Source organism: Salmo salar, chromosome ssa19 (genome assembly GCF_905237065.1).
Source record: "Salmo salar chromosome ssa19, Ssal_v3.1, whole genome shotgun sequence".
Lineage (NCBI taxonomy): Eukaryota > Metazoa > Chordata > Actinopteri > Salmoniformes > Salmonidae > Salmo > Salmo salar.
This window is the reverse complement of record NC_059460.1, coordinates 10,805,252-10,831,714: the sequence shown is the minus strand read 5'-3', so window position 1 is coordinate 10,831,714 and position 26,463 is coordinate 10,805,252. Positions and strand designations below refer to the sequence as shown.

The 26,463-nt window shown below is 47.0% G+C and overlaps 1 protein-coding gene across 18 annotated transcripts in view; it reads right to left on the bottom strand.

Moving 5' to 3' along the window:
• Positions 1–2,791: 2,791 nt before the first annotated feature.
• phldb2b (pleckstrin homology-like domain, family B, member 2b) overlaps positions 2,792–26,463 on the bottom strand; it is a 46,858-nt gene continuing 23,186 nt past the window's right edge. For 12 of the 18 annotated variants that reach the window (XM_014157222.2, XM_014157220.2, XM_014157227.2 and 9 more), the window contains 21 exons: positions 25,989–26,108; positions 23,915–24,099; positions 22,622–23,815; positions 18,907–19,278; positions 17,511–17,648; positions 17,203–17,340; positions 12,849–12,977; positions 12,261–12,416; positions 12,038–12,148; positions 11,832–11,921; positions 11,577–11,723; positions 10,397–10,549; positions 9,043–9,234; positions 8,808–8,951; positions 8,614–8,716; positions 7,478–7,631; positions 5,321–5,411; positions 5,065–5,211; positions 4,760–4,979; positions 4,562–4,647; positions 2,792–4,416 (listed from right to left, as the gene is read on the bottom strand). In XM_014157222.2, coding sequence (XP_014012697.1) covers positions 4,276–4,416; positions 4,562–4,647; positions 4,760–4,979; positions 5,065–5,211; positions 5,321–5,411; positions 7,478–7,631; positions 8,614–8,716; positions 8,808–8,951; positions 9,043–9,234; positions 10,397–10,549; positions 11,577–11,723; positions 11,832–11,921; positions 12,038–12,148; positions 12,261–12,416; positions 12,849–12,977; positions 17,203–17,340; positions 17,511–17,648; positions 18,907–19,278; positions 22,622–23,815; positions 23,915–24,099; positions 25,989–26,108 — 4,211 coding nt within the window. In that variant the 3' untranslated portion in view covers positions 2,792–4,275. Of the gene's footprint in view, positions 4,417–4,561; positions 4,648–4,759; positions 4,980–5,064; positions 5,212–5,320; positions 5,412–7,477; positions 7,632–8,613; positions 8,717–8,807; positions 8,952–9,042; positions 9,235–10,396; positions 10,592–11,576; positions 11,724–11,831; positions 11,922–12,037; positions 12,149–12,260; positions 12,417–12,848; positions 12,978–17,202; positions 17,341–17,510; positions 17,649–18,906; positions 19,279–22,621; positions 23,816–23,914; positions 24,100–25,988; positions 26,109–26,463 lie in introns of all 18 variants that reach the window. The other 6 variants (XM_014157226.2, XM_014157223.2, XM_014157225.2 and 3 more) reach the window with 6 other exon arrangements.

Below are 26,463 nucleotides of genomic sequence, written 5' to 3'. Positions count from 1 at the left end.
AATGAGGGAAATAAGTATTTGACCCCTCTGCAAAACATGACTTAGTACTTGGTGGCAAAACCCTTGTTGGCAATCACAGAGGTCAGACGTTTCTTGTAGTTGGCCACCAGGTTTGCACACATCTCAGGAGGGATTTTGTCCCACTCCTCTTTGCAGATCTTCTCCAAGTCATTAAGGTTTCGAGGCTGACATTTGCCAACTCGAACCTTCAGCTCCCTCCACAGATTTTCTATGGGATTAAGGTCTGGAGACTGGCTAAGCCACTCCAGGACCTTAATGTGCTTCTTCTTGAGCCACTCCTTTGTTGCCTTATGTTTTGGGTCATTGTCATGCTGGAATACCCATCCATGACTGATAAGAGAATTATCTAATAAAGGTAAATGAATCAATAAACCATGATGAATTATTAGTCATACAGCATGGTTAATGAATAATCGATGTAATGATCAATGTAGTGATCGATTAGTGTGATTAGTCCCAGAAAGTCCAGGAACCACTGGAGAGGGAAAGAAATGTGTGTGTGTAATTAGTGTAGAGAGCAGGGGACAGATGGTAAAGGGAGTAAAATTTCAAGGGGTTCCTAACCTTGAGGGAAAGGAACAGGCTGAGCTGGATAGTGATAAACAGTGTGGGAAGTCAAAGGGGGATGAGGTTCACCAACAGTTTGTGTGTAAATGCATGTGCGTAAGTAAGCAAGAACTATATAATGACTGTTTTGTTATCGTGACCTCAGAACGTTCTCTGAATAAAGCTACAGAAACCTTTTGCAGAAAGCTGAGTCCTTGCCTAATTATTTAACCCATTGTCTTACAAACCTTGGGCATTAGTCAAGGCGTATTGATTATTGATTATTATCATCAAGATATAGAATTCCTTTATCAATGACCCATTTTCAATGCCCTGGCTGAGGGAAGGAGGTTCTCACCCAAGATTTGACAGTACATGGCCCCGTCCATCGTCCCTTTGATGCGGTGAAGTTGTCCTGTCCCCTTAGCAGAATAACACCCCCAAAGCATAATGTTTCCACCTCCGTGTTTGACGGGGGGATGGTGTTCTTGGGGTCATAGGCAGCATTCCTCCTCCTCCAAACACGTTGAGTTGATGCCAAAGAGCTCCATTTTGGTCTCATCTGACTACAACACTTTCACCCAGTCGTCCTCTGAATTATTCAGATGTTCATTGGCAAACTTCAGACGGGCATGTATATGTGCTTTCTTGAGCAGGGGGACCTTGCGGGCGCTGCAGGATTTCAGTCCTTCACGGCGTAGTGTGTTACCAATTGTTTTCTTGGTGACTATGGTCCCAGCTGCCTTGAGATCATTGACAAGATCCTCCCGTGTAGTTCTGGGCTGATTTCTCACCATTCTCATGATCATTGCAACTCCACGAGGTGAGATCTTGCATGGAGCCCCAGGCCGAGGGAGATTGACAGTTCTTTTGTATTTCTTCCATTTGCGAATAATCGCAACTGTTGTCACCTTCTCACCAAGCTGCTTGGCGATGGTCTTGTAGCCCATTCCAGCCTTGTGTAGGTCTACAATCTTGTCCCTGACATCCTTGGAGAGCTCTTTGGTCTTGGCCATGGTGGAGAGTTTGGAATCTGATTGATTGATTGCTTCTGTGGACAGATGTCTTTTTTTACAGGTAACAAGCTGCGGTTAGGAGCACTCCCTTTAAGAGTGTGCTCCTAATCTCAGCTTGTTACCTGTATAAAAGACACCTGGGGGGGCAGAAATCTTTCTGATTGAGAGGGGGTCAAATACTTATTTCCCTCATTAAAATGCAAATCAATTTATAACATTTTTGACATGCGTTTTTCTGGATTATTTTGTTGTTATTCTGTCTCTCACTGTTCAAATAAACCTACCATTAAAATTATAGACTGATCATTTCTTTGTCAGTGGGCAAACGAACAAAATCAGCAGGGGATCAAATACTTTTTTCCCTCACTGTAAATGTGCCAGTTCATGTCTGTAGTTGTGTAGTACCTGCATTCTCTCTCTCCAGCTCCTTCACCTCCTTCTCACTGACTGTCACTCTGCCCCCCATGGATAACAATTCAGCTACTTTGACTGGAATTAAAGGGAAACAATATGAATACGTTGATCTAACATCCACTCTCTGTTACACCACATCACTCAGCGCACCTCAGTTCGGTCCAGATGTCAGGGGCGGTGGTGGTCTCTTGACCTTCACTGTGACCCTGTCGAGTAATTATCTCTGACACCTCCACTCTCTCCCCCTTCCCTGTGACCCTGTTGAGTGATGTAATTCTCTGACACCTCCACTCTCTCCCTGAGCCCATGCTCCAGACAGACAGACCAGCAGAGCTACAGCACCACTTATTCTGAAATGATACATCTTTTAGACATGTATTCTATAGGCACAATCCCCTTCCTTATATACATACACAAGTTAGGGAGCCACCGCATGAGAATTTAACAAGAACTCGCTGTTTGAACATAAAACCGGGACAAAGATGAGGTCATAGCAGGTCTCTATTATCTGATGTTCTTTAAGACCGTGGGAGAAATGAACCTGTTCTTTGGTTGAAGGTCTCTCCTCATGTAACCCCTGTGTGTATACAATGTGCCAAGAGGACTGAGAGCCAGTCTGAATACAGGACCAGAGCACCCTCTAGTGGTTCTGATACAACACCGCTGCTTCTGATTACATGGAGTTTCCCAGTGATATTTAGCATAACCAGAATCTTTACATGGATCATGGACCCTTCATCAAATCAATGTCTCATGAAAACATGTTCTCTTTTCAAGAAAAATTACCAAACACATTTTCAAGTGACAATATGCTCTTGCTTTAATATGTGTTCTTGCTTTTTCTGTATGCAGAAATAAAGATACATGCATTGATAATCAATAGCATAAATACAGTATGATATAGCTACATGATTAAAAAAAACAGCCATTTAAAAAAAAATATATATATATATATATATATATAATGGTTAAAAAGCACATTAATGCCCGATAATGAATCAAACCCCTGGCTAGCCCGACCCCGGATACTTCATATCTGAAAGGATACAGTAGAAACAATGGGCAGGGTGGAATTTTGTAATTTAAGTAAGCATTTCACTGTTAGTCTTCACCTGTTGTTTATGAAGCAAGTGACAAAAAATGGATTGGATTTGCTTACACCTGTCCTACACTCACTGCATAAGGTGCTAGGGTCAAGTTGGGATGGTTTAGGGGTCATTCTCTGTCCCTCAGACTGTTCCGCTGTCACCCTCTACTGAAGAGAGGGAATAACTAGATGTATATGATGGTGGGAAGGAAAAGCATCATGACTGAGCACTAACATACAGTAAGCCTATATGCCAAGGCTGCTCACCATTAAACATGAAACAAGGCATTTGATTAATACAACTCACATATAGCTATCTGGTTAGTCAACGTTAACATACGCAGCGAAAGCTTGACCAGCATGATTATAATCTGTGAGGGTTAACCTATATGATCCTGTATTTATTATACCACTGACATGTATAAGGCTGCATCTCAATGACAACCTATTCCCCAGGTAGAAGCCTTGGGTATTGTATTTTACCACAGATGACTTGACCTTTGGCTACACTGGAAGACACAATGGAGGACATTGGCCTCATGAGAAAAGACACCATACAAAAAGATTAGCACCTCTGGGTTATGTGATCACAATGTAACACACACACACACACACACACACACACACACACACACACACACACACACACACACACACACACACACACACACACACACACACACACACACACACACACACACACACACACACACACACACACACACACACACACGAGACCTGAGGTCTTTGGGGATGAGTAAATATCAGTAACTTGCCCCCTGATCATTTGACCCTACACAACCAGGAATTTAAATGACCATTCTGTTTGGTTGTTTACTAATGATGCATAAAAACACTGGCCAATCCCAGCAGAGCTACTGTGAGAGTTAAGGCACACTGTTGGAGAACACGTCCTTGGACATTTTTATAATAATAAAATACAGAAATAAAAAGTCCATCTGTGTCACAGAGAAGAGAGAGGAGCTAGTCCTGTCGTTGTAACCACACACTGGCTGTATCCTTCCACTCCGAAGCACCCCTCTTCACACCATGAACTGAGTGTATCCCTCCGACGCGTACAGATTAAGTCTCCTACACCATAAAGTGGGTGTATCCCTCCGCCATGGCCATATCACGCCTTCTACACCATGAACTGAGTGTATCCCTCCGCCATTGGCCATATCGCGCCTTCTACACCATGAACTGAGTATATCCCTCGGCCCCAGTGACAATGACATCCATCCAGATCCTCATGGCCTCAGGAGAGGGGGCCACCATGTAATAGACCCTGTCATGAGTCTTCACACTGAACGTCAGACATGGGTTAGGACTCTGGAGGGGGGAGGGAAGGAGGGGGAGAGAAGAATAGGGAAAGGGATCAGATACAGCAAGGCTACAAGGATTCAGCATTTAATAAGAGAAAAACCGTGTCTAACACACACACACACACACACACACACAATAAAGGAGTAGGTACCTTGTGTGCGTTCTTTAAGTGGTCGTAGTAAACTTCCTCTATTGCTTGGAAGTAGATGACCCCTTTCAGCTTGGCCTCATGCTTGTCTGCAGCAGAGACAAAACACATAACAGTTAGAAACACACAAGCAGACCAGAAGACTAGGACTTAGTGGTGTGTTACTCAGAGTCCAGTCCATGGTCCCTGTCCGTTCTTTACCTGAGAAGTAGGAAAGCGTTCTTCGGTTGCGGTCAAAGACGAACCAGCGTTTTTTCCAGGTCTTGATCTTTCCCCCCATCTTGACCAGGAATCCTCGGCACGTCTTCTCCGTGAGGGACAGGTGGAAACAGGTGTCAGCACTGTGGCCCGCTGACTCTATATGGGCTTTTAGGTCAAAGTCATCCTTACGAACTGGCAGGTAGCGCGTCAGAGGACGGGACTGTGGGGACAGGGGTTAAAGGTTACTCTAGTAGTCAGCAATCTTAGTCCTGGAGAGATACTGTTTCGTATGCCTATTGTTTTACCTGTGCTCTCTGTTTCTCCCGTAGTTTCACCTCCCTGTCGATGAGTTTCTGTCGTCTGTTGGTCTCCTCCTGCAGTCGTTTCTCCAGATCCTCCCTCCTCCTCCTCTCCTCCTCCAGAGCCTGTTTGCGTGACTCCATCTCTTGCTCCTGCATCAGACACAACACACACTTTACTTTAGATGTCTGTGTGTGTGTGTGTGTGTGTGTGTGTGTGTGTGTGTGTGTGTGTGTTTATCTGTGCACATGTGTATGTTACCTTGTGTTCTATGAGGCGATTCTTCTCTGCCTGAGCCTGTCTCAGCAGACGCTCCATTTCCTCCAGTTTGGTCACGTTAGACATACTGGCACTGCAACACACAGACATTCTACAGGCTGGGAATGATGCAGCACAGGACTTATTCTTCCCATGGAACACACACAGTCATTAAGAATGGGCCCTGCTGGAACACATTAGAACCAGCCTGGACGTGTGTGTGTGTGTGTGTGTGTGTGTGTGTGTCTCAGCACAGTCTGCTGCTTTTCATTTCCACTTCAAAAGAAACACCTGGAATAAGTCTAGCTAACTCCTCCTCTATCCATCTCTGCTTCAGCTCTACCATAATCCTTCATTCGTTCTCTCAGCCCTCTCATCTCTCTCGCTCCTCTCGACATCTCTTCGCTTACATTTGAATCATTTAGCAGACGCTTTTATCTAGGGCGACAGTAGTTAGTGCATGCATTCTCATCGTTTTTTTGTACTATGGCGTTGCAAGCACCATGCTCTACCAACGGAGCCACACGGGGATTCTCTTTCCTGTTCCTGTCACCTTTCTCAGAAAGAGGCCTCTCCCTTACATAACTAGTACACACACACACACACACACACACACACACACACACACACACACACACACACACACACACACACACACACACACACACACGTCACTCCAGTGATGGCTTTACAGAGATGCAGTATTCCATATGGTGTTCCATTCCCGAGGCTACATGGATACTCCTTTGGGAATTATCCTGATTGGAGCACTGTGTGTGTGTCTGTATGTGTGATTACAGCGCCATGCGGATCAGAGAGGTAATCCAACAGGAATGCTAGCCAGGAAATATAAGCAACCTGAAGCTCAGACTATCTCCCTCCCTCACTCCCTCCCTCTCTCTCTCTCCCTCCCGCTTACCTGCATATATGAGAGGGAATGGAGCTTATGGTCCATTCAGATGCTCCAAGCTAGTCCAGTCCAATTTAACCCAAAAAGAACCAACCAGAGCCAAGACCCACAGAATACAGAATCTGTGCCGTGAGTTTACAGAACCAATCCCGTTTTACCTTCAGTCCAATCCGAAATGAAACCACAAAACCTAATTGTGCTTTGCTGTGTCACTGAAAGCTTCACAGTGCACAGAAACAAGCAAACAGCTCCAATGTCTGGACCACAGAAACGGACTAACCCATCTAAAACCCAGGGGTGTAGAGCTGGACTGAACCCTCTCCAGACAGACAGAGAAAGAGAAAGTGAGAGAGGTACAGAGAGAGAGAGCGAGAGAGAGCGAGAGAGAGATAGAGAGATACAGAGTCAGAGAGAGCGAGAGAAAGATAGAGAGAGAAAGATACAGAGAGAAAGAGAGAAAGAGAGAAAGAGAGAGAGAAAGAGAGAGAGAGAGAGCACTACATACAGAACTCATGATTTCACCACAGTGAGGCTGAACCCCAAATCTACCTCCGCTTGATAGCTATCCCCGCTTGTAACCTGACTCCCCTAACCTCCCCCTGAGGAGGGAGCCTAAATGGCGGGAGAGCTACAGGTCCATTTGCAAACATACTTTTTACATTAGCTCTACACAAACACACACAAATGTTTCAACATGCATGAACATTCACCTCTCTCTCTCCCTCTCCATGTTTCACATTATAGAAAATGAGAAACTGATTTCATATGATCGGTATGCACATTCAGCCTCTGAACACACACACATCAATTCTCCCCCTTTTCCTTCACCTCTCCTCAACACACACACACACACACACACACATCAATTCTCCCCCTTTTCCTTCACCTCTCCTCAACACACACACACACACACACACACACACACACACACACACACACACACACACACACACATCAATTCTCCCCCCTTTTCCTTCACCTCTCCTCAACACACACACACACACATCAATTCTCCCCCTTTTCCTTCACCTCTCGTCTCTCCCCAACACACACACACACACACATCAATTCTCCCCCTTTTCCTTCACCTCTCCTCTCTCGCTCTCCCCAACACACACACACACACATCAATTCTCCCCCTTTTCCTTCACCTCTCCTCTCTCGCTCTCCCCAACACACACACACACACATCAATTCTCCCCCTTTTCGTTCACCTCTCGTCTCTCCCCAACACACACACAGCCACCTACCAGGAGACGTTGTCGGGGGAACAGGCAGAGATGCTGGTCTCCATTGAGTCAGAGCTGTCCACGCTCATGGTGTCGTATGCCTGGCCGTTATCACAGTAACCGTAGGAGTCCAGGTACACGTTGGACTGGGAGGCGGCCCGAGAGCTCGGCTGACCTAGACCAAAAATACAACAAGACCACACACAGTCAGACAGAAACCACAACAAAATCACACAGTCAGAAAGAGACAGACCACTACCAAAGCACACAGGGTCAGAGAGAGAGAGAGAGAGAGAGAGAACAAAGACCAGAAAGAGAGGATACAAAAATATTTTTTAAAAACAGCGTGAGAGAGAAGCTGTGCATATTTGATGTGTGTATACCATCGAGTTACCTGTCTGTACCCCTCCCTGCACTGAGCCCTGTTCTCCATGACCGCTCCCCACCTCAGGGACCACAGTCTGACCGGATGGTACAGACTGTTGGCCCTCCCTCTGATCACACTGACCAGCCACGGTTAAAACACACAGCAAACTAAAGGTGCAAAAAATTACCACAACAAAAAGGTCCAAATAACAAATGTCCAAAACCGTATAGTCCAAAAAAATAGAGCCCAGAACAAAATGAACAACCCCAACCAGTGGACCTCCAACCTGACTGTCACTACGAAGTGAGTAATGTAACACGCACTCCTACAGTAGGGTACAGCAAAGACACACACACACACACACACACACACCGAGACACACACAGGAAGCCTGATACCATCACCCAAAGAGGGTCAGAGACACACCACACCCCTCTGATGACCCACCCCAAGGGACAGGCTTCAATCTCACCACAACACACACACACACGTTATCCATGGGTTACTAGGACCCGGATGCTTCACAACAGCAGAGAGCATTTCCTGCCTCTCCTCAAATCTCTCGACAAACAAATAAACAAACCATGCTTCTGTCCACCCATCACACACACATCTGATGATCCATCTTATAGGTTGAAACCCTTGCCTTATAAGGTAAGCTGTGTGACTAACTTGTTCCGAGGGTCACTGGTGGTGTGACAGACAACTCTCCTAGACAAACTCCTCTTCTCTCCCCTCTCACTACTTCAGTTTCGCGGTCAGTTTACACATGCGTGAGGTGTGTCCTCACCCTTGTGCAGGCGCCGTTTATCTGTGTCTCTATTGGAGGAAACAGACATGGCCCGGGGTAGAATACTGCCACAGCTAGAACTCTGGACCAGGGGCTGATGGGACTGTGGAGGACCAGAAAGAGAGAGAGATTAAAGGTGATTGTGTGTGTGTGTGTGTGTGTGTGTGAGTGAGTGAGTGAGTGAGTGAGTGTACCTTGTTAGGCATGCTGCGTCCTAGTGTAGCGCAGTTGAACTGAGGGGTGACAATGGACGTGGTCTTCTTCCTGGGTAATGTGTCACTCAGGTGGGCCCCACCTTCTTTCACTAACCTCTTTCTTTCCTCCAGTGAATGGAAGTGCTGAACACACACACACACACACACACACACAAAATAGTCAGAATCATACACACACACACACCAGCACAAGACACAAACACACAGCCTTTACCTGCCTGTTGTGGCGGTGTTTTTTGACAGGCAGAGGAGGAGGAGGGGAGTCAGGGAGGGGAGAGGGGTCACGATAGGTCACCATGTCCTCCGGCCAATGAACCGAGGGGGTTTTGGTGAGAGGGGGGCGGCGGGGCAACAGGGGATGGGAGGAAGAGGAGGAAGGACAATCGACAGGAGAGGAGTGACAGAGCTTAAAGAGGAAGAGATGAACACCATCAAAGAAAGAGAGAGTATAGAGGACAAAATATAAAATCAAGAAAAATTGTAAAGCAAATGCATGTAAAACTGAGGAAGGCATACAGTGCATTGGGAAGGTTTTCAGACACCACCGTAGGGATGGTGCCAGGTTTCCTCCAGGTGAGATGCTTGGCAATCAGGCCAAATGATCCAATCTTGGTTTCATCAAACCAGAGAATCTTGTTTCTCATGGTCTGAGAATACTTTAGGTGCCTTTTGGCAAACTCCAAGCGGGCTGTCGTGCCTTTTACTGAGGAGTGGCTTCCATCTGACCACTCTACCATAAAAGCCTGATTGGTGGAGTGCTGCAGAGATGGGAGAATCTTTCAGAAGGACAACCATCTCCACAGAGGAACTCTGGAGCTCTGACAGAGTGACCATTGAGTTTCTGGTCACCTCCCTGACCAAGGCCCTTCTCCCCCGATTGCTCAGTTTGGCCGGGCAGCCAGGTCTAGGAAGAGTCATGGTGGTTCCAAACTTAATCCATTTAAGAACGATGGAGGCCACTGTGTTCTTGGGGACCTTTAATGCTGCAGAAATGTTTTGGTACCCTTCCTCAGATCTGTGCCTCAACACAATCCTGTCTTCCTACGACCTTATGGCTTGGTTTTTGCTCTAAGCTATAAAAACAAAGAGAGTCGTACACTCCATATGTATAACCTCCCAGTAATTTATTGGGTAAAACATACACTGTCAACTGTGGGACCTTATATAGAGAGGTGTGTGCCTTCCAAATCATGTCCAATCAATTGAATTTACCACAGGTGGACTCAAATCAAGTTGTAGAAACATCTCAAGGATGATCAATGGAAACAAGATGCACCTGAGCTCAATTTCGAGTCTCATAGCAAAGGGTCTGAATACTTATGTCAATAAGGTATTTTTGTTTTTTATTTTTAATAAATGTGCAAAAATTCCTACAAATCAGATTTGGCTTTGCCATTATGGGGTATTGAGGAGATTGAGGAGAGAAAAAAAATGATGTATCAATTTTAGAATAAGGCTGTAAAGTCAAAGGATCTGAATACATTCCGAATGCACTGTAAATAGTGTTATCCTCCTCCACACAAACACACCTACTGACCAACAAACACACGTGCCCCTTACACACACACCTCGTCCTCCGCTGGTTTTTGGGCGCTGTCGTCAGTGGGGGGGCTAGGCTCAGAATCAGGGGAGGGATTGGCCAGAACAGGGGCAGGGGCGGGACTAGGGTTCCCCCCCAGCTGGGAGTAAATTTCATTGATCTCACTGACTGTTACATAGCCCTGGAACATACCATGAGGGAAAAGAGGGGAGAGAAGAAGTGGCTAGAGATGAAGTGGACAGAGAGAGGGAGAAACAATGGTGAAAGAGGGAGATTAAAAGTGAGAGATTAAATAAAGAGGGGGGTTGAGAGATAGAGAGAGGGAGAGAGAGGGAGATTCAGCCATGTTAAAACTTTTTGTTAGCTTGGTCAGTTAAACTGCAGCATCAGAGACAGTTATACTGTTATGCATGTTAAACATGTTCCATTAGTTTCACATAGACAATGAATGAAGAGAGAAGGTTAAACATAAACAATATGAACATCTTTAAAGGCCAGTTTGTTACCAGTGCAATGTGTTATTATCACTGTATAAATGGAAGACAAGAGGAGGTGTTTCTAAAACGGCCTGTAAAAAGTGCTACTCAACCTCAAGATTCCTGGATCTACAAGAAACTATCCATCACACAACTCATTCCATAGTTCTCATGTTATCGTTTGACCATAACCTTTTTGATACAAGGGACCAAGATTCTAAGAAACACTAGCTTAAAGTAACTGTCCAGTGAAACTCTCACTTTTTAAATTCTGTTAACTCATACACAAATAATGTTGTTGACTCGTCCTATACTCGCATTTGTGGCCAAAGCATAAATTGGAGAAAAAAACATGTAAAAAAACCCACCTCAAACTTGTATCTCAAACAGACCGTTTAAAAAAACGCTTGCCATTTTGTCATAGAGGATGATGTCATCCTTCTGAGAAGGATGAGCTGGCCAATCAGCAGTCTACTCACATGAGTATTTTTTATGACCGGTATACGCCGGTCATGTTGTTGGGTACGCCCACATCATTCCAAAACAGAAAAGCTGTTTTTTAACATACCTAATTACCATTTCTTGGAAGGTAAACTATTTCACTCATAATTATTTGTCATTAATTATAGGTCATATTTCATAGAAATCTGGAAAGTTACTTTAAATGTCTAAGGATGATGGAAAGAGAGGTGGAGGAAGGGATGAGAGGTAGATGGAGGGAGGACATAGTACCTCAGCGCTCTTTATGGAAAGAGAAGAAAGGAGGGAGGATAGGACCAGCACGTCAGCAGGAAGGATAAGAGAAGACAGAGAGGAAGAGGCGTGGTCACAGGACTGGTCGCTAGGAGATCGACACACGTCAGCCAACGACGCCATATCCTAGGAAACAGGAAAGGAGGAAAGGAGAGGAAAAGAGGAGGAAGACAGTGAGACGAGGGGGACCATGGGTGGGAATGGAGAAGGTTGCTAGGCAATAGTCAAACATACCCCCTTGAGACTGATAGGGCTGAGAGGGAAGCCCCGCCCACCTGTGAGGTCAGCATACTTCCTTTCCACAGAAGCAAGGTTATCTTTCTCCTGCGAGAGAGAGAGAAAGAGAGAGACTTTAATATGCAATTAGAACTGAAATCAATGGACTGTTGCAAAACACACACACACTCACAAACAGACACACACACAGTGTGCGTACATACCCTCTGCAGCATCATCTGCAGGTTGGTCCTCTCCTTCAGGAAGCTGTCCTTCTCTCGCTGAGCCTGCTGGGTAATCTGTCCTGCCTGCTTATTTAGGGCCACCAGCCTCTCCTTGGAATACACACATACAATAGTTTAACAAACACACAGTTTAACACACACACACACACACACACACACACACACACACACACACACACACACTCTAACACACACACCATACCTTGCGTGTGATGGTGCTCCGTTGGTAGTCAGCTATCTCTCTGAGGAGTTGTTGTGTGTTTTCCTCCTTCTCCTCATCATGACGACTCTCTCTCTCCAGCTGCTGAAACTCCAGGTCCTCAAAACGCTTCGTCTCAGCTTCCAGCACCTCTGAGTTCTGACACACACACACACACACACACACACACACACACGTTTTTCTCAGATTGTGTTATAACTTTTTTGCTGTCCGCAAGTGTTCAATTACCATTTTCTGCATGAGGGAGAGAGCATTCAGTCACACACGCACAAACACACACACAACCATACCAAGGCATGCTCTCGCCAAACCTGCTGCACAACCATGCTTCCTCTCCTATCAAAAAACAGCTACTATCCCCCATGAGCAGGCTGACTGTGTGGAGCCTTCTGACGGACATGATATGACACATACTAAAACTGACAGACTGGAGGAAAGGTGAAGAGGAAGAGCGACCCTCCTGTAGATAAATGATAGGGGGAAGGAGAAGGAGGGGTGAACAGGTGGGGAAGGTGTGTCACAGGAAGTTGTTTATTTTAGCAGGAAGTGTGTGTGTGTGTGTGTACTGACCCTGGCGAGCTGCTCCTGTAGGGGCTCCTTCATGGCCTCAGGACAGCAGTGGAGCTGGGAGCGCAGCTCACACACACTCTGAGACAGCTGCTCTACCCTAGCCCTCTCAGCCTCCAGCGACACACACGCCTGGCACACACACACAGACGGATGGACGACAAGCATACAAGCACGCTCACACACACACGTGCATATGTACGCAGAGGTACAGTACACACACACACACACACACACACACACACACACACACACACACAGGAATGACAAGCAGACACAGGACAGAGAGAGAGAGGATGGTAGCGTTAGTGGGAGTTAGGAGGCAGAGTTAGTTACTACAGTGTTACATTGGTCAGGAAAGCAGAATGGAGGACTAGAGAGCAGGGAGGAGGGAAGGACTGACACAGTGGTGGGTTGGGGATGATGAGGGTTATTATGAGACGGAAAGGGGTCTTCAACACAGACCACCAACAGTCCAAGACGTTCAAGCCGACCAGACACAGCATAAACAGGCTGACCGACCAGACACAGGAGAAACAGGCTGACCGACCAGACACAGGAGAAACAGGCTGACCGACCAGGCACAGGAGAAACAGGCTGACCGACCAGACACAGGAGAAACAGGCTGACCGACCAGACACAGGAGAAACAGGCTGACCGACCAGGCACAGGAGAAACAGGCTGACCGACCAGGCACAGGAGAAACAGGCTGACCGACCAGACACAGGAGAAACAGGCTGACCGACCAGGCACAGGAGAAACAGGCTGACCGACCAGGCACAGGAGAAACAGGCTGACCGACCAGGCACAGGAGAAACAGGCTGACCGACCAGACACAGGAGAAACAGGCTGACCGACCAGACACAGGAGAAACAGGCTGACCGACCAGACACAGGAGAAACAGGCTGACCGACCAGACACAGGAGAAACAGGCTGACCGACCAGACACAGGAGAAACAGGCTGACCGACCAGACACAGGAGAAACAGGCTGACCGACCAGACACAGGAGAAACAGGCTGACCGACCAGACACAGGAGAAACAGGCTGACCGACCAGACACAGGAGAAACAGGCTGACCGACCAGACACAGTATGTGTCAAACTAGACAACTTTATTTTTGTCTTTCTCTCAACTGCTCCTTATCCGTCTTCCTCTCATCAGATCTGTAATCACCAAAATGTGTAAGGGGAAGTCTCTCCCTGTCTCATTCTATCGCTCTCTCTCTCTCTCCATGGTATGTGGTTCCTCTCTCATGTATCTGCCAGCTGTAGGGTTAATGGAACTCTCCGGAAGCAGTCCTGAACACGACCCAGAGGAGAAGAGGGTGCCAACACACACACACACACACACACACACCTTCCTCCTATCTATCCAACCCCACTTCATTCTCCTGTCATCGATCTTTTAGTAGAACCTCACTATACCCCCCGTGTGTGAGAGGCTAGGGTAGTGACCACTATACCCCCCGTGTGTGAGAGGCTAGGGTAGTGACCACTATACCCCCCCATGTGTGAGAGGCTGGGGTAGTGACCACTATACTCCCCCATGTGTGAGAGGCTGGGGTAGTGACCACTATACCCCCCCGTGTGTGAGAGGCTAGGGTAGTGACCACAATACCCCCCCGTGTGTGAGAGGCTAGGGTAGTGACCACAACACCCCCCCGTGTGTGAGAGGCTAGGGTAGTGGCCACTATACCCCCCGTGTGTGAGAGGCTAGGGTAGTGACCACTATACCCCCCCCGTGTGTGAGAGGCTAGGGTAGTAACCACTATACCCCCCCCCGTGTGTGAGAGGCTAGGGTAGTGACCACAATACCCCCCGTGTGTGAGAGGCTAGGGTAGTGACCACAACACCCCCCGTGTGTGAGAGGCTAGGGTAGTGGCCACTATACCCCCCGTGTGTGAGAGGCTAGGGTAGTGACCACTATACCCCCCCCGTGTGTGAGAGGCTAGGGTAGTGACCACTATACCCCCCCCGTGTGTGAGAGGCTAGGGTAGTGACCACTATACCCCCCCCGTGTGTGAGAGGCTAGGGTAGTGACCACTATACCCCCCGTGTGTGAGAGGCTAGGGTAGTGACCACTATACCCCCCCCGTGTGTGAGAGGCTAGGGTAGTGACCACTATACCCCCCCGTGTGTGAGAGGCTAGGGTAGTGACCACTATACCCCCCCCGTGTGTGAGAGGCTAGGGTAGTGACCACTATACCCCCCCCCGTGTGTGAGAGGCTAGGGTAGTGACCACTATACCCCCCAGTGTGTGAGAGGCTAGGGTAGTGACCACTATACCCCCCCGTGTGTGAGAGGCTAGGGTAGTGACCACTATACCCCCCCGTGTGTGAGAGGCTAGGGTAGTGACCACTATACCCCCCAGTGTGTGAGAGGCTAGGGTAGTGACCACTATACCCCCCCCCTGTGTGTGAGAGGCTAGGGTAGTAACCACTATACCCTGTTGTGTATTAACAGCTGTATATTTGGACCGGAGACTGCATGACAGGGATTTACACATACCAAGTCAGCTAGTCACATGTCAATCAATGTATCGCTGGGTGTGGCTCGAGAATACATACTGCAGCATGCTCATTACATACAGTGCCTTGCGAAAGTATTCGGCCCCCTTGAACTTTTCGACCTTTTGCCACATTTCAGGCTTCAAACATAAAGATATAAAACTGTAATTTTTTGTGAAGAATCAACAACAAGTGGGACACAATTATGAAGTGGAACGAAATTTAGTGGATATTTCAAACTTTTTTAACAAATAAAAAACTGAAAAATTGGCCGTGCAAAATTATTCAGCCCCCTTAAGTTAATACTTTGTAGCGCCACCTTTTGCTGCGATTACAGCTGTAAGTCGCTTGGGGTATGTCTCTATCAGTTTTGCACATCGAGAGACTGAAATTTTTGCCCATTCCTCCTTGCAAAACAGCTCGAGCTCAGTGAGGTTGGATGGAGAGCGTTTGTGAACAGCAGTTTTCAGTTCTTTCCACAGATTCTCGATTGGATTCAGGTCTGGACTTTGACTTGGCCATTCTAACACCTGGATATGTTTATTTGTGAACCATTCCATTGTAGATTTTGCTTTATGCTTTGGATCATTGTCTTGTTGGAAGACAAATCTCCGTCCCAGTCTCAGGTCTTTTGCAGACTCCATCAGGTTTTCTTCCAGAATGGTCCTGTATTTGGCTCCATCCATCTTCCCATCAATTTTAACCATCTTCCCTGCCCCTGCTGAAGAAAAGCAGGCCCAAACCATGATGCTGCCACCACCATGTTTGACAGTGGGGATAGGGTGTTCAGGGTGATGAGCTGTGTTGCTTTTACGCCAAACATAACGTTTTGCATTGTTGCCAAAAAGTTCGATTTTGGTTTCATCTGACCAGAGCACCTTCTTCCACATGTTTGGTGTGTCTCCCAGGTGGCTAGTGGCAAACTTTAAACGACAATTTTTATGGATATCTTTAAGAAATGGCTTTCTTCTTGCCACTCTTCCATAAAGGCCAGATTTGTGCAGTATACGACTGATTGTTGTCCTATGGACAGAGTCTCCCACCTCAGCTGTAGATCTCTGCAGTTCATCCAGAGTGATCATGGGCCTCTTGGTTGCATCTCTGATCAGTCTTCTCCTTGTATGAGCTGAAAGTTTAGAGGGACGGCCGGGTCTTCGTAGATTTGCAGTGGTCTGATACTCCTTCCATTTCAATATTATTGCTTGCACAGTGCTCCTTGGGATGTTTAAAGCTTGGGAAATCTTTTTGTATCCAAATCCGGCTTTAAACTTCTCTACAACAGTATCTCGGACCTGCCTGGTGTGTTCCTTGTTCTTCATGATGCTCTCTGCGCTTTAAACGGACCTCTGAGACTATCACAGAGCAGGTGCATTTATACCGAGACTTGATTACACACAGGTGGATTCTATTTATCATCATTAGTCATTTAGGTCAACATTGGATCATTCAGAGATCCTCACTGAACTTCTGGAGAGAGTTTGCTGCACTGAAAGTAAAGGGGCTGAATAATTTTGCACGCCCAATTTTTCAGTTTTTTATTTGTTAAAAAAGTTTGAAATATCCAATAAATTTCGTTCCACTTCATGATTGTGTCCCACTTGTTGTTGATTCTTCACAAAAAATTACAGTTTTATATCTTTATGTTTGAAGCCTCAAATGTGGCAAAAGGTCGAAAAGTTCAAGGGGGCCGAATACTTTCGCAAGGCACTGTACGCACACAGTGCTTATGACACCACAAATTCATAGAAACTCCATATAGCAGTACACACACAGACACACACTCTTTCTCTCTCCCTCCCTCATGTTGCGTTGACCCCAGTTGCCCCAGTGTTATCACACAGTGGTATTACCGGAGTCTTCTGGTTCTGTGCCTGTTGTTCCATGTCAGACATCTTGGTGTTGAGTGTCTCCAGAGCATCTCTCTCCTGCTGCAAGGCTGCTAGCTCCGCCTGCTGCTCTGCCTCCACCAGGGCCCGCTCCACCTCCACCTGGATGGAGAGAAAGAGGGAGTGAGTCTATCCATCTCTACCTCTATTACCTCCTTCTTCCTCCCTACATCTCTCTCCCCAATTTTTACTTCCCTCCATCCCTCTCTCTACCACATCCTTCTCCCTCCATCTCCCTCCCTGCCTTCCTCCCTCTCCCTCCATCCTTCTACCTCTCTGAGAGACTCGTCCATCTGGTTGTCCAGTTCTTTGATCTTCTGTTCTAGCTCCTCCATGTTGTTCAGCACCTGGATCCTTTCCTCCTCCACACGGGTCACTTCCTGCCTCCGCTGGCCCTCCTCCACCAGCGCCTAAAGATGACGTCACACTCTCACAATGGAATCTATGCTATGTTCTTTATTCACTGGTCCTGGAGAGCTACAGGGAGTGAATACGTTTGTTTCCAGCCAAGAACTAACAAACCTGATTCCGTTTATCTAGCTCTTGATGATTAGTTGAATCATGTGTGTTAGTGCAGGGCTGGAACAAAAGCTACAGGTTGTCCTGAATGAGGGGTGAAAAACACTACAGTTCATAGAAAAGTTCTAGGTATTAACATGATCGCTAAATCCAACCAATTAAGCTATCTGTAGAGTACCTTTCTGTTCTTCAATTACTCACCAGAAACTATGCAGCTGTTCATACGGACCACACACACACACACACACACACACACACACACACACACACACACACACACACACACACACACACACACACACACACACACACACACACACACACACACACACACACACACACACACACACACACACACACACACACACACACACACACACCTTAGGTTGCTATCCTTAGCACTCTCTAATCTAATAACCAGACTGTAAATATCTCATGTGTGTGTGTGTGACCTCTCACAGCAACCAATTTTTACAGTATCCAGCACCTCCGGGTTCTCACAGTAAAATAGAAGACTAATTCACAACAACAAACAACCCTGACCTCTAAAACAATAGGTTGCTGTGGAGGTCTAAGAAGAAAATACATTTTTGAGAGTAGGGAAAATAAAAATACAGTATGTGGACCTTAAATGGTAAGGTAAGTCAGATTCCAGAGGAGTTTCCACATCAGAACTAAGGAATGTACAAGGAGGGGTTGAGCCGTGACCATGGCTAGTGTGTGTTTTCTTCTGTTTACAGTGAGAGGGGAGCTCTCTTTCTCTCTACCACTCTCCTCTCTCTCCTTTAACTCTCATTTAGTCATGAGAAGCTACATTAAGCTGCATAAAGCTTCATAGGCTGTTATTAAGCTTGATTAGGCCTGTGTAAGGATTGCCTGACCAGAGGTCTCATTAACAGGTTGCCAGGTGATAAACACTCTGCCTCCTGTCAATCATTTAACAAGGCTTAATTAAGCTTTACTCAGTGGAAGGACAGCAGTAGCACCTTATGTATCTCTGTGTGTGTGTGTGTGTGTGTGTGTGTATGTGAGAGAGAGGCAGGGAGGTTGGCTGAAAGAAGTACAGGAGAAAGGGAACAAGAGATCAAATATAAATGGGAGAAAGAGAGAGATTAAGAAAGTAAAAGCGAGAAAGTGAAAAACTCTCACCCGATTGGTCCTCGGCAGGCGCGCGGTGGGCGAGGTGGTGGAGCTTCGTAGGCTGATGGCCGGCGATTCCGCCCTGTTGTCACGGTGGCCGCTGCTCCGTCGCTGTCGGACTGGACGCTCCTCGTCGTTACCATAGTAACCGTTCTCCGAGCCGCTACCAGCCCCATTTCCGTTAACGGTTGAGTCGGAGAAGACGGATTCTGACTCATCATCGTCAGAGACCTGGAGTTTCTCTAGTTCCCGGTTGATCTTCTGAAGGTCGGCTAGACCAGCACCGGTATCGACACTGGAACCAACACCCCTCTCCCTGTCCTGCTCCGATCGACCCAGCTCTGAACACAGAGACAGAATGGTTTCCAGCCGCTGGCGTTCCTACAACACAGCACACACAGTTAAAAGCCCACAAAAATACGTACATACAGAGTTACACACACAGACACACTTAGATATATATGTACAGAGACACACACACACGGATTTTTATCTATATCCAACAGAGCCAAATACACAGATATTACCTGTGGAAGCATGGCTGCCATTAGGAGCATTTCTCCTCACAGATCTCCATAGGGCAAACAGAATTTTCTCATAGCCCTTATATTTCTCTCATAGAGAATAACGACAGCCCACAGTAACACAAACTAAACCTATAGCTAACTAACTACTAGCGCTGTGCTACTGAACTAGCTATAGAAATTCACTAAGACAGTGGGCTGCTATCTGCAATGCACTGCTGCAGGTGAGAGAAATTAGAAACCACATCGCCCCGAGAACTGAGTGACTGCTAGCAGATATAGTGAGAGAGAGAGGGGGGGGAGAGAGGAGAGAGAGCATTCATGTGTGTGTGTGTGTGTGTGTGTGTGTGTGTGTGTGTGTGTGTGTGTGTGTGTCTGTATGTGTGAGAGAGAAGAGGCAGCAGAAGGCTTTCTTGCAAATGTTATTGGCTCGGAGTCAGACTCTCCAACCGGAAAAGCCCAACGTACTACATACGACATTGGAAATAAATCCCAAACACACACACACACACTCTACACACACACACAAACATAGGCCAATAATAACAACAGTCAGTCAACAAGTAGCAGAGTAAAGCAATATTCTGTCAATTTGACACCTGACTCAGTACTAATGGAGACAAACCGCTGTAAACCTACTACACAAAAGGAGGTGAAGGAGTACAGTTAATAACAACTGGCTCTGGGTGTAACCTGATCTGATCACAAACAGCCCTGGCACCCACAGGAGAGGATATACTGATATAGAAATGCAATCCTTCCTCTTCTCTCACCATCCCTCTCTCCCGATCAACACCCTCTCACTCTTTCTCCCCCGTCTTGCTCTCCCTCCTTCTCCTATCCCCATTCACAATCTCCCCCTCTGCCCTCCTCCATTTTCTCTCTCTCCCTTCCCTGTCTCTACCCACCACTATCAATTCAATTTCAATTCCATTTAAGGGCTTTATTGGCATGGGAAATAGATAAACAAAAGTGAAATAAACAGTAAATGTTGACAGGAAACATTACACTCACAAAAGTTTGTCATCAAATAGTTACAGGGGTACACGCAAAGCCGAATAAATATTTTATTGTTTTTGTAACTTTTCTTCTTCAATTTTTTTTTCTTTTGTAACACTGTTTCACGACACATCAGTGACATGGCAGGAGACGTTTTGTAACAATTACTGCTTCGCATACAAGCCAGTGAACTATATGCATTACAGCTGGATGAGTCAACAGACGTGGCGGGCCTGGCACAGCTCCTGGTATATGTCCGCTACGTTTACGGGTGGTCAATTAAGGAAGACATCCTCTTCTGCAAACCACTGGAATCCAGGACAACATGAGAGGATATTATTAAAGTACTGGACAGCTTTGTGACATCAAATGGACTTTGGTGGTCAAGATGTGTTGGTATCTGTACTGATGGCGCAAAAGCCATGACAGGGAGACATAGTGGAGTGGTAACGCACGTGAGAACAAGAGAGCCTCATCAAAATTGCAACAAGCGGTTCTGTGAAAATGTTATTTAATCAGAAGCCACTGCCAGATTTCTGGATAGAGCTGCGCTCAGAGTTTCATGCCTTGGCAAATCACTCTGTTAAGACATTGATGCCCTTTGCAACCACGTACCTATGTGAGAGTGGATTCTCGGCCTTCACTAGCATGAAAACTAAATACAGGCACAGACCATGTGTGGAACATGATTTAAGACTGGGACTCTCTCCAATACAACCCAACATTGCAGAGTTATGTGCATCCTTTCAAGCACACCCTTCTCATTAACCTGTGGTTAATGAGTAATTCACAATTTTTGATGAACAAATAAGGTTTTATAGGGAAGATGGCTAAATAAAGAGCAAAATCATTGATTATTATTATTATTATTATTATTATTATTACTAGTTGTGCCCTGGTCCTATAAGAGCTCTTTGTCACTTCCCACGAGCCGGGTTGTGACAAACACTCACACTCATTCTTATATTTAATAAATGTATCGTATAGTGTGTGTGGCAGGCTTACAATGATGGCAAAAAACAACATTTGAGAGTGCGCTGACCCTGGTGCTAGAGGGGGTACAGCTGGAGGTTGAATGTTTGAAGGGGTACGGGACTATAAAAAGTTTGGGAACCACTGCTCTAGGGCAACGGTGTCTAGATGGAATTTGTATTTGTGGTCCTGGCAACTGGGCCTTTTTTGGAACACCATTATTTTTTGTTTTACTGAGATCTCCCTCTCTCCCTCACCCAGCATAGGAGCGAGCAGCTGTTGGAAGAAAGATTCCCAATAGTGAAATCAGGGACAGAATAGTAGTGACGTTCTCCTGTCTCGCCTCTAGAGGGCAGAGTAGATCCACAGTTAGCATACAGAGGAGAAGCATCTCAATAGTCTACAATAGTGAAGACAAAGGAGAGGAGACTAGGAGAAGAAGCTATTTTAGACTATTGAGATAAAGCCTAATTCTGTTGAGTGATTGGTGCATAGATGTGTGTTTCTGACATGTTTGTATGTTCTCCCGTGAAGGCAGCCTTTACATCGCTGGGGAAAATACTTTGAGGAATGATCCTCTGGGAATATTCAGCCCACTTCAAAAGGCGTTCACGTTGCCCAACACTTGTATGAAAGCCACCGGCCGTAGTTGTGGCTGCACATCTTTATTTTGGACTTAGCCCTGTTTACTTTGTGTGTGTGTGTGTGTGTGTGTGTGTGTGTGTGTGTGTGTGTGTGTGTGTGTGTGTGTGTGTGTGTGTGCAGAAAAAGAGAGAGTGTGTATCCACCTGCCCTATATTTCTGCTCTCCTAATACAATCTGGTTCTAGCCCACATCTGACAGTTCTGTTATGGGTTCCTAACGATCCAAACCAACCCAACTGTGCTGAACTGCAGATGGCCCCACTTACGGAACCACACACACACACACACACACACAAAACCACAGCGGGCCCAAAAAAGCCAGTGTTTTCCTCTAAACCGGACCCAACCCAGCGGAGGAGTAAGAATAGCTAAGCATGTTAACATAGGCTAGCAGCCAGAGGCAGTACTTCCCTGAGGGAACATATGTTTGTGTGCGTATATTCATCTGTGTGTATATGCCCCAACAGTGCAGCTCCCGAAGAGTGTGTTTAGGAGGTCGAGAGGTCAGAGGGAAGATATCTGATTCCACCTCATAACTTTGCTATTTCATTCAGATCTTTTAAAAATGACACACACACTACTCACCAGTCTCTCCACCTCCTGTTCTCGTAGTCTCTCATCTCGCTGGCGATGATGGTAGTCAGTCAGTTCTTCCTTCCCACTCAGGGAGCTGATACTACCACTCCTCGCCCTGAACCCTCCCGGTGGGGTCACCCCCACCCCCAGCCCCACCCCTCCCTTTCCAAAGGACTGTCTTCTCTCCCCCAGACCAAACCCTGGTTCAAGCCCACCCTTCCCAAAGGACTGTCTCCGTTCCCCTAACCCTAGACCAGGCTCCAGACTGCCACCCCTGTGCTCCCTCTCCCCGAAAAAAAGCTCTGGTCCAGGGGAGACTCCGCAGTTGGCTGGCCACTCTGGCTCCTGGAGGCTGGATGTGGAGCTGGTGGAGGTGAGGCTGAGTTTCTTGGCCACGCGGGGACTGGAGGAGCCCCCTGATCGGAACGGGACAGTCACGTCTGGAGGGGCCTGGGTGGCAGACTTTGGGGAGGAGAGGGAGATGGATACCACCCCCTCACCTTGGTTCCCCTTGTGGTTCATGTTTTGGGCCTGGCTGTAGTTAAAGTTAGTGGTTTGGTTATGGTTGTAGTTACTGATTGTGGTGTGGTTTTGGCTATTGTTGTGAGAAGAGTTGCGTAGAGGTTCAGAGCGCCGCGAGGTTGGGGGGAGGGTAGAGAGCACCAAGGCTCCACTATCATGGGAACGTGACGACGATGACGGGCAGAGGCGGGGCAGAGAGAGGCTGTGACTTCCCATCATGCCGCCTATCGATCCTGCAGAGTACTTCCTGGTTCGGTTGCTAGGTGTCGGCTCATGGTTGCCGTGACTTCGGCGTCCCAGGCGTGGGCTGGAGGGCACGCTGGCTGCTCCACTGGTTGGAGAGAGGGATGAGCGTGGAGGAGGAGAGGAGAGGCTCTCACCACCGGCCACTGAGTTAGAGGAACCTCCCCCATTCCACATCGACAACAGGGGGGAGGAGTTTGGGTTTAGTTGGCGTCGCCCGTCGCCAGGGGAGGCCAGCAGGCTGTCCTGTGATTGATAGGATTGGTTCCGGGTTATGGAGGGTCGGGAGGAAGGGGGGTCAGAGCGCCGAGAGGGGGAGGGAGGGGCGGCGGCTTTGACGGAGAGGGGCGGGCGATCAGAGCCATAGAAACGCCTAGCCTGCTCTTGATAGGCTGACGACATCGAGGTGGGTGAGGTCACAGGCGTGGTGGGTGGAGACTGGGAGAGAGGGGAAAAGACATTAGAAGTGTCATACCATGTCCATCTAGTGCATGCCTCAGTTCTGCTGGGGTTCATTGAGAGCTACAGCTGTCATACCTGTGTCATACTGAAGTAGGAGGGGCTAGAGTCCCCATTGGCTCTCAGGCTGGTCTCCAGGGCGATCTTCTTTCGTTGTAAGGTGTCCATCAAATCACGGAGCTCTGAGGCAGAACGCATCCCTCTTGCACTGCCGGCCCCTCCCACCACCCCATGGCTGTAGTCACTACTGAACTTCAGATAGTCTGGGGAGGGAGGGAGAGAGAGGAGTTCAACTTTAAGTTGTATTAGTTGCATGTACAGGATACACATGGTATACACCATCCAACGAAATGCTTATTTGCAGGTTCCTTCTTGACAATGCAACAGTAGATACAGGAGAGGAGAAAGCAGAAAAGAATACACATAAGACATGTTATTTGAAAGTGTCTTATCTTCACCACTAAGTGAACAGTGTCCATCATCTGTTTCGTCTGTTGAAGCCTATAGGTCTGAGGGTGTTCTTATTATTCGGAGAATATCTCTGTGTAATCGTGCGTCAACGTGTGCCTTCTTCTGTGTGGTTTTGGTCTGAGAGTAAAGGAGAAAGTTATATGGTGGTCGTACCTGCAGCTAAGTCTATTCATAGCTGGACTTGGCAGGACACTCATAACCCAAACAGCAGAGAGCTGCCAGTAAACTGCCTATAACACCGAGGGCCCAAGAGCCAACACACACAGACAGAGAAAAACTCAGTTACACGCTCCCACCTATTCTCAGGTTTAAAACTAACACGCACGGTAGTTCAGGTCTCTAAAAGTAGCAGAGCAACCCACTTCCTGGGGGAAATAGAAAGCCTCTCAGTGGTCAGGAATTTCTTCAATCCCCTCTTGAAAATCCAATGGAGAGGAAACCTAGTCATTTTACTCATCAATGAGCTAAACAAAAAGCAGACAAGGAGGTTAGCCATTTCACCCTGAGTAATGGGACCCCTCTTTACACACCGTCAAGACAGTAACACACACGACCTCCAAAACACACATAGAATCACTAAACTTAGACGGACATGTGTGCCTTGCGTGTACACATGTCCGAAGTGTGTTTACCTAGAGGTGTGTGTATACACGTACTAAATGTGGGCATGACAGTATGTATACTGTGCATGTCCCGTGTGTGCACACATGAGAGTGTGTGTAGGTAAGATTGTGTGAGCGAGGGGTCCTGGTGTGTAAAGGTTTAACCTCAGCCTTGTAAGGAGGGGGATAAATGGGGCAGAAAGCAGAAGACATCTGGTCTCGAGACGCTGTCAGAAACACAAACACAATCACACTAGACTCCATTAATAGACAGATTTTCCTTTAAGGTCTGGTTAATATCAGCTCACTCTGATCTTTATAAAACTATTAACACTAAAAAAGGTCCATGGCTCCTCCCTATACAATTGAGTTGAGAGAGTGTGTGTGTGTGTGTGTGTGTGTGTGTGTGACCCCTATACAGATGTATATTTGTGTGTGTACATTCCTGCTGTCTAGCTGCCGAGACAGTGAGCGAGCAGCGATGATATATACGCAGACACACACACCATGTTCAAATGCAGAGATCAATCACTACGGTTACAGCGGAACACAGCTGCATCACCACGACGACAGCTATTGCCAGATGTGAAAAACATTCCACCCGTCTTGAGAAGTGTGTTTTAGGTGTGTGTGTGTGTGTGTGTGTGTGTGTGTTTCTAACCCTGTGACTTGTCAAAGACCCTCTGCCTCAGCAAAAGCATATCTATGAAGATATCCACATACACATTAAGGACCTAAGAATGCTTTAGTTTACATTTTTGTCATTTGGCAGATACTAAGTCTCCTCTATACAGAAGGACTTACAGTTAGTTCAGTCATCTTAAGATAGCTGGGTGAGACAACCACATATCAGAGTCAAAACAAGTACATTTTTCCTCAATAAAGTAGTTACACATGAGCGCGTCTCTATCACACACACCTGTAACTGTACCCTAACAGTGGGAGAGAGGAAGTGATATGAGAACTGTGGGACTAGGGGCTGATATGGGATCTATAGAGGGGGAACAAAGGAGAAGAGAGGACTGGGGTCAAGGGAGGTCAGAGGTGAAAGAGGGTAGGGCCGAGTGTGTGTGTGCTACCTGTGCTGTAGGCCAGAGGAGAGACAGGGCTCTTCTGGGGCAGCATGCTCTTCATACGGCTGGCCTCTTCTGGATGGTTGAAGCGGAAGAAGTAGGATTTACCCAGACACAGAGAGTAACCTGGAGAGAAAACAAAGTCAGATAAACACACACTAAATGAGAGACAGAAGAAGAATAAATAATTCAACACAGTACATGTGTTAGACCTCTAGGTTCTCTGTATAACTATCCATCTGCACCACACTCACACACACAGTCTGGGCCATTCCAGACCACAGTGTTTGGCCATCAATTAGGATCACAGAGTCAGGTATTAAACAAGACATCAGGGTCACAACCTCATATAACTCTCTCCCCCTCTCTCTCACACCCACACACACAGCAGTCATCCACAGCTGTCCAAATACCTCACAGAAAGAGGGAGAGATAAAGAACGAGGGGGGGGGCCTTATCACTCTCTTTATTTCTCTCTTGA